Consider the following 12,130-nt stretch of genomic DNA (forward strand, 5'->3'; position numbering starts at 1 on the left):
AAATCAGTAATAAACCCTAATATGTGAAATTCAACAAAAAGAATGACAAGACTAAAATTTTAAATAAAGAAAAAAACCAATAAAATATGAATTTAAAGAAAATGTATATTACCTGTGATTATGAAGGAGAAAAATCATCAAAATCAAGGAGATGCGTTTAAAAATCTTGGAAGATGAAAGAACAATAGAAGTTAAAGGATTTTGCAATGAATATGAATGAGAAAATTGTCATAAAAGGTTGAGTAAATACGCACTTTTTTTTTTTCTTTTCTTAATTATTTCTTATTTAAGATAAAACAACGGTGAGCATTTATTAAAAAAAAAAAAACTAAAAGTAGGAGTTTTTAATCAAACCACTCAAAGGTTACCTTTAGTTGTTCCGATTGTAAAATTCTCTTTTACGTTTTTTTTTAAATTATTTCATTAAAATTTTTAAAGGACTTCTACTTTTTAATCATCCACAAGAACTCAATAATTGCATATTAAGAAAATGTAAACTACGTAAAGATGAGTTTGATAAACCACAATTTGACCAACTTCTCGCTTTTTAAGCATGTTGACCCATCAAATAGTCCAAAAAGAATCGCTTCTATAAATTACCATTTTCATGTATTGTAAAAGATTTTTGACTTATTAAAAAGCTTAAGCGAAAATATATATGAAAAATGATATGAATAACTTTTTGTATTGTTTTTCGCTTGTTAACCTACTTTTTTATAATTAGTCAACATATAACTAAAGTAAAAAAATCTATAAATCGACTTGAAGTAAATTCTACTAATTGGTCAAATAAATTAAGAATTACTTTTGTAAGAAACCGTCTCTCGGTGAGATAACCTTAAACAAAAAGTTTATATTTTTATAATATGTACGAGATAGACTATTTGAATCATCTATAAGACCTCATCTCTCAATGAGACTACCTCCAATAAACGATTGGTGATAAGTAATTTTTGTCTAAAATTGTGATATAAATAGAAAGATTCTTTACGGAAGCAACAAATAAAATGGCAAATAAAGCTTCTTTGAGGGATGGAGAGAGGAGTAGATTAGGCTAAGACTTGAAAAGGTAAAAATTGATACGTCGAATTCACAAATCACAAATCACAATTCAGGACTAATTTCCGTTACTGAGAAAGAGCAGTAATACTATTCGTTATATGCAAATCAAGAATAGTCAAAAGAAGGTACACAGAGCTGTAAGCCTGGTTAAGCTGAGTACATTAACTATAACGTCTTTCTATTCATACCGATCCTAAAAAGTTAATAGAAAATTCTTTCTCCAACTAGCAAAAGAAGCATCTTACTTGTTCTTTCATCAAACCAACCCAACTGCAAAAGACACGTAAAGTCTTACAACTAAAATATACTTCACATTTTCTGCAGAAGATGATAATACCGAGCTCAAACAAGAACATCTAGTATCGATCTCGGCTGTAACGCCTGCAATAAATAGCAAGCATGAGCTAGTAAGTAACTGAACATCTAAAAATCACAAAGGAACTGAACTTCCCAGTACATGATTATGAGTTCATTGACCAAAAGGAATATCTCACCATAATCAATATCTTCAAAGACAATTTATTTTTGAGTACATGTAGGCTGAGGAAAGGGAAAGGGATAACGAGAATCAAACCCAAGATCTTTGAAGAATTTATTTAAAACCATGAACGCAGTCAGATTTTCCTTGATAGGCCCTCGTCATTGCAACCTAATAAAAGAAACTCGCCCTATTTGGCCTAGATAAAATTCAAACCCCAATACTAAAGACAACTAGCGCAAAGTCCATAACCAAAAATCATAGCCAAAGAAAAAAGATGCCACCTTACATACACAAGAGAAATGTATGGCATGACCTTTACAGATACCAGGGTCACCAAAATGTACAAGTTAGTGGAATTCAAAATACCTGTCACGATCATAATCACGTCCATAGTCCCTAGAGCGTTCTCTAGACCGTGAACGAGATCTACGACGACTTCTTGAATCATGACTGTGGGAACGCTCCCTATCTCTTTCATAGTCACGGTCATGACCACGATCTCTATCATTCCTATCACGATCTCTGCTTCTTCGATCATAATCCCTTCGTTCGCGACTTTCACCTCTGTCCCGGCCCTTATTGGATGCGTGGTCATTATCACGACTACGCTCTCTGGATCTACAAAATAATTCAGCAATTAGAAAAGTTTAAGAGGAAGATCGGTGCAAGAAGGACAAGAATAAAGATTCCGCAGGGTTTGAATATTAACGGGAAAGCAGAGGATACCTACCTTCTATCATCTTCATTTACCCTGCGCTTCTTGTTTCTTTCTTCCTGAAAAGAATTAGCAAATTCAATATAAAATTTGTTCAATCGATTCAAAATCTCCATTAGCAGGTTCCTTGCGGGAAATCTTGCGTATGCAACAAACATCAGCCTTTGAAAATTCGAAATTCAGAATAATACGGCTCACATCAGATGCTTCAATGGACACGTTTAATTTCCAAGAAGCTTAACTATTGGGGGGAACAAAAGTGAGTTGAAGATGCAAGTTCTAACCAAATAAATGTAACCCACAATCACCCATCAAACTGTCAAAAACATAGCACAAGAATACAGACCGAAATATAGCAAAAGCAAAAAGGAGAGGAAGGACGAAATTCTACAGGAAGTACATTTACAATTTAATATAAAATCTAATACCAAAAACCTGTAGTATAAGCAGACACAAAATCACAAAATCCACCAGCCTGAGCAACATAAGGTGAAAACATTAGGGCGCTCAAACACATACAGGAGGTAAAGATGTTCATCAATTTACTCAACACAGACAGGAGAAAAACCAGACGCGAATGGCAATTTACGCAACACAGACATCAAGAAAATATAGGAGGATCCGTTCTTTGTAAATTTGACCAAATCAAGGAAACACAGACCATTACTGGTGGTAAAAGTATCCATCGACTTTAAGTCTTCCTTTTACACATGATAAAAAAACTGAACATGCACACACCGCTAAAAAAAGAAATAAAGCTATTCAGTGTTGACTCCTACAAGTTTAGAAAAACAAAACCTTAAAGAAAACAAAACAAAAATAGAGATACATACATAGTGTTATAGGAAGGAATCGACTATCCAAGTGCCCTTATCAGCATGCTGACAATGCAATTTATTAGATTAAGGGAAGATAAAAACTTAAAAGCATTGTCCTCAATCACTAACCTCAGCATTAGATATATAATGTCATGTGCCGAGTCTATCAATAAGTAGGTGGCGTCTGATAGCATTTCAACTGGTAGCAATCATAGGTAAATATGATCCCAACCCACAACGGCACACTAAATATGGTAATTGATTTTTTCTACAGAAAAAATACATGGCACTCATCCACGACTAACTAATATGAGGTACAAATCCTATCCCCTTTGAACCTTTTCTTGGAAATTCCATGGATTGGTCTGCATTCTCTATTTCAAGTCTTGCTTAAAGCCAAAAGGTGAGAAACATACCAAGTCAAATAAGCAAATGCAATAAGCACTCTTCTAAGTTAAAGAAGAACTCACAGATGGCACAACCGAGACCTTTTACAGAAGAACAATTTGACAATAGACCAGCACCTGGATCACATATTCAGGCTTTGAGAATTTCCCCAACTCCAAAGATAAAATGGAGTAACTCCAGAAAATAAATTAAATGCTCGACTCTAGTATTTAGTTGCTATTTTGATTACCTCCATATGTTGGGACCAAAGAAAAGGGATTTTTTTTATCCGTATAAACTATATAAACCAAGTGAATAGATTCTGGAAATATACATATTTAGACCCAAGGGTCCAAGTTCTTTGAGGTCTACAATATTACTAGTTCCACCAAACCCCATTGGTGCCAAGAGTTAACTAAATCAATAGCTCAGGGTCACACTAAGGGGCTGTTTGGTATGTGTTTTTAAACATGGTAACGGAAATGGATATAGCTTTTCCTCAATTAGTGTTTGTTTTGACTTTAAAATAGCACTTTACGTTACTTTATGTTAAAGCTTTACCCTCTTTTGCTACCTCACTGATATTTGAGGTAACATATATCCTTGTTAACCTCTCAAAAGAGAAGCAAATTGAAAAAAACCCATTGCATGTCCTTGATCTTCCCCATTTTCCTTCCTTTGTCTCTCTCCTCCTACCCTCTTATAAACAATGATGCATAATATTTTTTTTTATAATACCCTAAACTCTCTTTATACCAAACAACTAATGAAAATAACCCTCATTTCCCTTGCTCCTCCTTAAGAGTTTCCTTTACATTCCTTTTCCATTCTTTATACCAAACACCCCCTAAATGACATCTAAAACAAAACAAATTATACATAAAACATAGAGAAATCATACCTGAAGGTCAGCTAACTTCTCCCGAATTTGCATGTATCCCAAATGAAGCTTTCCTCCAAAATGATCTGCTAAACGACGATCACTGAAAACCACAAATGAATATCAAATACATCCATCCAAAAGAGTCAAATAGGCCATACATATGATAACAAACTTAATCAAAATGAAGCTCTCCCATGAGTTTATAGCTAATCAGCATGATCTACAAGCATAAAATAAAAAACGCACATTCTTTAGCTGCAAAAGCTATCCTCGTAAAACTAGGGCCAAAAGCCTGCTGGTGACAAGGAGGTATAATTACTCAAGTCAAACGCTGAAGTACTTTGAACCCCAAAAATATGCATGCAAATCACCCTCAGAAGATGGTTGGCAAAGACACATGTTAAAAACAGTGATATGTAACTATTACCTGTCATAAACACTCAAGAATGCTCCACAAATGTCACAGACGCGCAGCTTCTGATCAGTCTGCAAGAACACAGAACAGTTTAGAGGACAGCCCTTGCGATAACTTTTCCAATTAACAAAAATTGCTCAGTCAACATGCAGCAACCAAAAGAGCTTTTCTAAAACAAAATACTATAAAAATTAACAGTTACAAGCAACTGAAGATATACACGAAAGAATGCGTATATATACAACGCCATCCTATCGAATAATATTGAAATAAGCTTGCAGTGATACATTGCTCCAACAGTAGCTCGTACACTGGAGAGCCACGATACCACCACCCCTCTCTAAGCCAATATATCTCTTAATTCTCCATGCCATCACCATGAATAATAACTATGCTAATATTTTTATGGCTCATTAATCATGCACACTTCTTATTATATGGAACAATCAAGGGAGGTAATGACATAATGATCTTATGTGGACAAGCAACCCTATTTTCATTTGTCCTTCAATTTTTATTACCCCAAATCATTAGCTACGTCTAATCTCAAATTTTACACAAATAATTAACAACATCAAGCTAATACCGACAAATGTCAAAACAGCCACCTACAGGCTCCTCCCACACCCAACCCAACCCAACCCCAAGAGCAAGGAAATCAAAGACAACAGGATATGCAATGAAGTGATTCTAACAATTGAAGTGATGTACTAATCAAAAGGACTTACAATGCGAACATCAGCAGCGGTATACTTCCCTGAATCCCCTGCAGCAGGCTCCTGCCTCGGCGCAAGCTGGTGCGACATTGCACATATTTATTAGACAAGAAAAGTTTGAACAAGCATACATGAAATTTCAATTGAAGTAAAAATAAACTATCAACCCTCTTCAGTGCTTCCGCTTCCTCCAATGCTTTCTGCGCTTCGTCAACCATTCCTTGCTCGCCTGCATAACACATAGAATGTTCAGAAATCATAATTTCAAACAATAGAGGCCACGTTAACTAGCTTGCTATGAAAATACCAGTATTATGTGACTAGTATAGTAGTATGGGTCAAAATTGAATTTCCAGGACAAAACGACAGAAGAAAATATAAAATCCTTGTCCTTTTTTAGCTGCAGATACTTCAATATTAGTTTCAGAACTTCAAATTCTGCATTCATTTTCATTCACAGGAAGACAGGCAGCAACCATGTATGAAGGTAAAAAGTTGCAGCCACTATTGAAAAAGCAAAAGTATTTAATCAAAAATGATCTCATATTTCATTATTACTTCTAAGCATCACCATGAAGGATGTTTTGAACTAAAATTAGATTTACAAAGTAAATATAAGCTTGTGACAAGAGGGATAGAATCAGCTAAGGCCACCCAAACTAGTAAGAACCATATCAACAAAAATAAAATAATAATACATAGCATATAGCTAATACCCAATTAAATTGCCCACCAGACACTTGACTAGGAAAACCAAATGAAAACATGTATGCATTGTAAAGTGTCAACAGTTTAGATGTAGATACGCTTAGAAAATGACAAAAAGGAAAAAATAAAAAATAAAAAAAAATAAACATGAATGCCATTACACCCTAAATAACAATAGAGGAGTTTTTACCAAGATCTTCTGCTTTCTTCAATTTCTCATTAATCAATTCTTGAGTACGAGCATCAGGTGGAAGCACGGGTATGGGAGCCAATAGGGGAGGATTGGGAAGTGGCTGTGGTAGAGAGGCTCTATCTTTGTTGAAGGCCTCCAAAAGAAGCATAGACTGCAATGGCAGAAAATATGTTATTGAGGAGATCAACTGCACCAGATAATTTTTGGAGACACTTCACAATAATTTTTTGGGAATAGTGTGAAATGGTAATATACCTGTTTATCAGCTCTTTTTGTCCTCATTTCTTCAACTTCTTCCATAGTTCGAATTTTAAAATCAGTTTTGCCTTCAAGATCTAAAATTGCATAACCAGGAAATCCATCATTACACAAAATGCACAACAAGACACTCATTGAAAAATATTAGAGCATTGCAAAAGAGATAACAATAAACTTCACAAGTTCCTTGGAAAAAGCAAAACAGCCAAGCATAGGAATAGAAAAACACTGAACAAAGCGCACTCAAAGAGCCCCTCACCTATCCACAGATAGTTCTCTTTAAATTACTTGAAAACATACTGCCATTCACCAATCACCACCCACCTTTTTACGTTTATGATGTCTCAAGAGTGAAAAGGGCGCTTTTAACTCAACATCACAAACTTAAGGATCAACTACTCTATTGCAGTATAAGACACATTTTAAAAGCACTTTGCCACAATAATATAATTTTACTCCAAAATAAGCTCTCAATTCCTTTCCTAAAGATGAAGTCTTGATATACAAACCAGGAAACAAATTCGCAAATGAGCTGATATTCAACTCACTAATGGTTTACTTGGTATGATTGTAATTTTTTCTGATTCACCATTTGCAAATATTTATTTTATTGAACATTAAATTTAGTCTAGATTTTAAAACTCAAATGTTTCCTTTTTCAATTATCTTATTAGAAAACATGAAAAAAAATTGAATAAGAAACTAAAAAGATGAAAGAGAAAATGAGAACGAGGAGTTGTGTCAACAACTCAACAAGCCATGTGCCAGCCCTTTCCACAACTCAAAAACTCAAAAGGAAAAGAAAAAAAACAAATCAATAAATTTCAAATAAGTCCAAATCCATCAAAGGTAAGTAATCAATTACAAACCCTCATCAGCACCATTCTCTAGAGTCTAGACATTGGAAAGAAAAAAATATAAGCAGCAATTGATAGAGTTTGCAGGAAAAATGGTTGAAAAGTCTAACACAACACTAACGGATGTGGCCTGCATTAAGAGTGAAGAGACCCCTCATGTTACTTATAATTTACTAAATTTTCCCTCTGAAAGTATCTTAAATTATGTCTTTTAAAGAAATTTATTCTACAAGGTCGAGGAAGGATAGAAGTTGATGGCAAAGAATTGGGTTCAATCAAAGATAATAGCACTTTAAGATGCGACTGTTTTGCATTTCCAAGTGAACAAATTGAATGACAATTCACTAAGTCAATAACAACAATAATATAGCCTGAATCCTAAAAGATTAGGGCCGCCTACATTAACCAATATATAAGTTTTAATGGTCATTCATGTAGATTCTTTTTCTCCATTCATTCCGATTTTCTACCATTTTAATTTGTAAATCTAGATCTTTCATACCACTTTTGACTTATGTCCTTCAAGTCATCTTCGGTCTTCCTAGCTCTCTTCTTAAGTCTCCCGAACTCCCAACTTTCTATCTTCCTTACCAATTCGTTAATACCTAGTCTTTGCACAAGGTCAAATCATATTAAACGATTATCTTTCATCTTTTCATTGATAATTGCAACTCCTAAATCCTTTCTTATATCCTTATTTCGAATTCTATCTCTCTAGGTGAAGTAAACAAATAAATAGTACTAACATAAGCATAAATCCACTAGATCAACTACGCCAACAAAATTATCACATCTTGACCAACAAAGTTTAACATTTGTAACAATAAAATAAAAAATGGAAACTTACCAAACTGGTCAGCTTCTTTCAATTTCTCCTTAATCTGTTTAGACAGCTCCATTACCTCTTCAGTCTGCAATGCGTAACAAAAATCAAAAGCCACATAATGAAATCAAAGGATGGTGCTTAAAACAAAAGCTTCGTAATACCTGTGTAACCTCAGACACAGAAATTGCAATTGCAGCTTTGGCGTCCTCATCAGCAAGGCGCTTGAGAGCTCTACTAATTTTTCTGTCACATTCCACGATAAGCCTATCTATAACATCCTCCAAATCCCTATCATAGTTATCAACACCCTTGGCCTTCGCTTCTTCATATCTAAAGGTTGTTAAGAACTAAACTAAAGATTTGAAGGATGTCATGCTATTTATATTACTGTTGCACTGTGTTTAATTCACTATAAGCCTCACTAATCTTTCAAAACAAAGAAATTCAAAAAGTATTGAATTAGGAGATCTTGACAATTACTTTTCTGCAACAAAAAGTGACATTTTTTCGAAAACAATATTCAAAATACACCATGTAACGGAGGGTTGTATTTTTAATTAACAGAATGAAAGGAAAACGAGTAAAAGGATACTCTTTCCGCAGCTGCATTGAGTGCACCTTCGGACAAGGCCCCATATCCATTTTCTGAAGAAACAAAGCTTGTTAATGATGTATGACTTATTCAATAGGAGCTTAATCAAAAACAAAAAACCTCAATATAAACAAATAAATAGGCATTGAAGTAGCAAAAAGAACAATTTCAGAAGCTAAGGTGTTTCCACTCTTTCCATCTTATGTCAATTGCCACATCAAAGTATAATACAATACAAGAATTCAACATAGCTAGAAGAAATACAATATTCACTTCTAACCAACACAAAGATATAGGCTAATCGCTTTACTATAGTTAATACTTATTTTACTTGGACTCAAAAACGAGTATCGTATAAGGGTGTGGATAGAACCAATACGACGATTTTGGAATTCCTGGATACGTGGAGTTTGTCCTAATATTGTATACGGGTACAGGGGTACGGCATAAATATACTTAAATATACTTAAAATATTATTATTAGTAGTGATGGACAAAGAAAAGGAAAAATAGAGATTATTATCAATAGTAGTATTTCATCCATTTGAAAAATAATAACCTATTAAAGAAAAAGTAAAGGTGTAAAAAAGTAAGAAAAAGTAAAGGTGTAAAAAAGTAAGAAAAAGTTAAAAACTAAGAAAAAAATAAAATAGTAAGAAAAAACAAAAAGTAAAAAAAAGGAAAAAAGTAAGATTATAAAAAAAAGTAAAACATCTACGCTTATTTGAAAAGCTTGTAAAAGATGTACAGTTTTCTTGACGCTTCTGTACTACTACTAATTAGTAACTACTTACCCTTCATTTTTTTTTAACTCACACTCCTTTCGTTTTTTATTGAAGTTCCCATAAGGAATATTTTTAGAAATTAAGAGAAATAGAATCTTTAAGATAGTGGATAAATTTTTTATTAAATAATAAATTTGATTGAGGAAAAGTACAAACCCTAAACATTAAAAACATATTAAAAGAAAGTTATTGAAAAAAAATATAGAGACCACAACTAACAAAAAAATATTTTTATAAAGTTAGTAGGAAAATGTGGAGACCATAAATAATATGAAAATGTTAAAATGAAGTTAGTGGAATATATGTGAAGATCATAAGCATTATTAATATATTAAAATGAGAATGAACAAGATTATTTTTGTCCAAAACTTATAGCATAAAATATAAAGATTCTTTATGAAAACAACAAATAGAACACTCCAAAATGGCAAATGAAAACTTCTTTAAGGAACGAGGGAGTACATCTTATTCTTCTTCCCTTCCATCCTTATCAAAAATCAATTTTTCTTCCTTTCATCTTCTGTTTCTTTCTACAAAAGTATTCAAGCTTCAACTTTTGACATGCTTCAACACCTTTCTTCTTCATTGCTTCAACCCCTTTCTTCTGCATCTCTAAAACAAAATAAAAATTGAAGCTTCAATGGCAGAAGAATGACAACGTGAAGTGTGTTGTACCCATGTGCAATCCGGCATACCGTGCACGTATCCAACACCGGTGTCCGTACCGACTGTAGCCCGTAGGTGAGCAAGCGAAAAAGGAAGGTTCAAGTAATATAGGTAAATACATAATACTAAAACAAGACAACATCATTGCATTGCAATCTGAATTTGCCGAGGCCTGAATAAAGGCCGCATTGACCGCAAAATCTGTTTTGCAAACGATACTTTTGCACTATGGTTAAGACTTTCAAAATTTCAAGTGCTTCCATTGAGAAAACCAAGTCATAGGCCCAAAATCATGAGCAATCAATAAAAGCAACCAAAACTTATGTGGTCAAATAACACTACAACCGATTTCAATAATCATAAATAATTCTAGACACAGTCAAAAACTTCAACCTTCCATTCCAGGTCAAAAATGGAAAGTCCATTCCAGGGGCCAACACCGAGTCCGCGTTGGTGGCAACCTAGGAGGATCCAAGTCGTCGTTTGGATGTTGGTCAAGGGGTTCAATCCAAAAGCTAATGTCGAGTCGGCGTGGCTTGGTGCTTGGTGAAAGCCAACTCGAAGTTGATGGCTGCCTTGTGACGTTAGTTTCCAGTGAGCAACGCCGACTCTGCGGTTTACGGTTGTGGATGAAAGCCGAGTTGTCTTTTGGAGCGTGTCAGGAGCAGCTATGTTTCCTCTTGCATTTTTGAAGGTTATTTTGGTTTTTTGTTACCCTAATTTCTTCCCAAAAGAGCTTTACTATATAAACCCCTCCCAAAATTAGGATTAGGGTTACTAGAAACACAAGAGAGAAAGAGAGCCATTCTAGAAAGTATTCTTGATTAATCTTTGTAATCTTTGCGTTTTAAATTGAAAACTTTTTATCTCGGCGCCCGTGAATATAGCTATCACATCGATAATCAACCACCTTAATTTTTGGTGTGATTTTCTTATTGTTTGCATTGAATTTCTTTATTGTTTATTCGATTATTCCTTCCGCCGTCGCACAACACCTACTAACCTTAGCCATCATCTAAAAACAAACCGCCATTTTCAGAATACAACTGATTAATCATAGTCAAAAAGTATTCAGTTTCAGTCAAGTGCCGAAGCACAAAAGCATTAATGAAACCAATACAATTGCACTTGTATGTTAGTGAACATAAACAATCCAATGCCAAGAAAGCATAAAATAAAACAAATAAGGGTTTAAATCGAGGAGAAAGTAGTACCGTCAATTGAAAAAGTTCGTGAGGACAAAGACCAGACAAGAAAAGACGACAGACATCTCGATCATAGTACTTACGATTGACTTCTCGGACATCTCCATTACGATTAGCTCCCATTAACACATCTAGTTGCTTTCGAAGCGCATCCATCTCTCTGTCGATCTCTTCACGCAGAATGCTTTCGAGATGTATGTTAGGGTTTGTGGGTTCGAAAATTCGGTTCCAGGTTTCCAGCAACTGAGGGAAAAAGTAAAAAATTTGAACTTGTGAAGGAGAGGGCGATCGTGTAATCTTTTAGGGGTGAAAACTGACTGAGCCCGTCCTTATCATATCGTGTGTTACTGTATTTATCATTGGAAAAATTTAGAGGCGATCAAACACCGGGCCGGGCCGGGTTTGAGCCGGGCCGAGAGGCAAAAATCTGTCCATTTATGCGGGCCGGGCCGGGCAAAAAAAGTTCTTGCCCAAACCCGTGCTTTGCGGGCTTTTGCGGGCCTATGTAATATATTATTTATATATATTATGTAAAATTTAAATAACTTTATAATTTTTAAATT

General features: G+C 34.5%; 1 protein-coding gene across 6 annotated transcripts; it reads right to left on the reverse strand.

Moving 5' to 3' along the window:
- Positions 1-1,110: 1,110 nt before the first annotated feature.
- Positions 1,111-11,885, reverse strand: LOC130817894 (uncharacterized). 6 transcript variants are annotated; one of them, XM_057683859.1, is made up of 14 exons: positions 11,651-11,879; positions 10,159-10,308; positions 8,912-8,964; positions 8,481-8,649; positions 8,341-8,404; positions 6,634-6,713; positions 6,376-6,529; positions 5,645-5,706; positions 5,490-5,555; positions 4,774-4,832; positions 4,365-4,446; positions 2,274-2,317; positions 1,910-2,161; positions 1,111-1,443 (listed from the first exon to the last, which is right to left on the reverse strand). In XM_057683859.1, the coding sequence occupies exons 3-14, from the start codon at positions 8,959-8,961 to the stop codon at positions 1,419-1,421; spliced, it is 1,107 nt and encodes a 368-aa protein (XP_057539842.1). In that variant the 5' UTR covers positions 8,962-8,964; positions 10,159-10,308; positions 11,651-11,879; the 3' UTR covers positions 1,111-1,418. The 6 variants fall into 6 exon arrangements, 5 of the variants coding, with proteins under 5 accessions (XP_057539842.1, XP_057539841.1, XP_057539839.1 ...); XM_057683858.1 differs by having other exon boundaries at positions 11,577-11,718; XM_057683856.1 differs by lacking the exon at positions 10,159-10,308 and having other exon boundaries at positions 11,577-11,885.
- Positions 11,886-12,130: the final 245 nt, after the last annotated feature.

Source organism: Amaranthus tricolor, chromosome 7 (assembly GCF_026212465.1).
Source record: "Amaranthus tricolor cultivar Red isolate AtriRed21 chromosome 7, ASM2621246v1, whole genome shotgun sequence".
NCBI lineage: Eukaryota > Viridiplantae > Streptophyta > Magnoliopsida > Caryophyllales > Amaranthaceae > Amaranthus > Amaranthus tricolor.

Bases quoted from the DNA above. Each gene is read 5' to 3' on its own strand.
- LOC130817894 (XM_057683856.1), bottom strand. From the start codon at position 11,723: ATGGATGCGCTTCGAAAGCAACTAGATGTGTTAATGGGAGCTAATCGT. The intron at 8,965-11,576 runs GTACTACTTTCT...TTGTTTCTTCAG, and splicing joins ACGAACTTTTTCAATTGACG to AAAATGGATATGGGGCCTTG. The intron at 4,833-5,489 runs GTAAGTCCTTTT...GTGTTCTTGCAG, and splicing joins CCGCTGCTGATGTTCGCATT to ACTGATCAGAAGCTGCGCGT.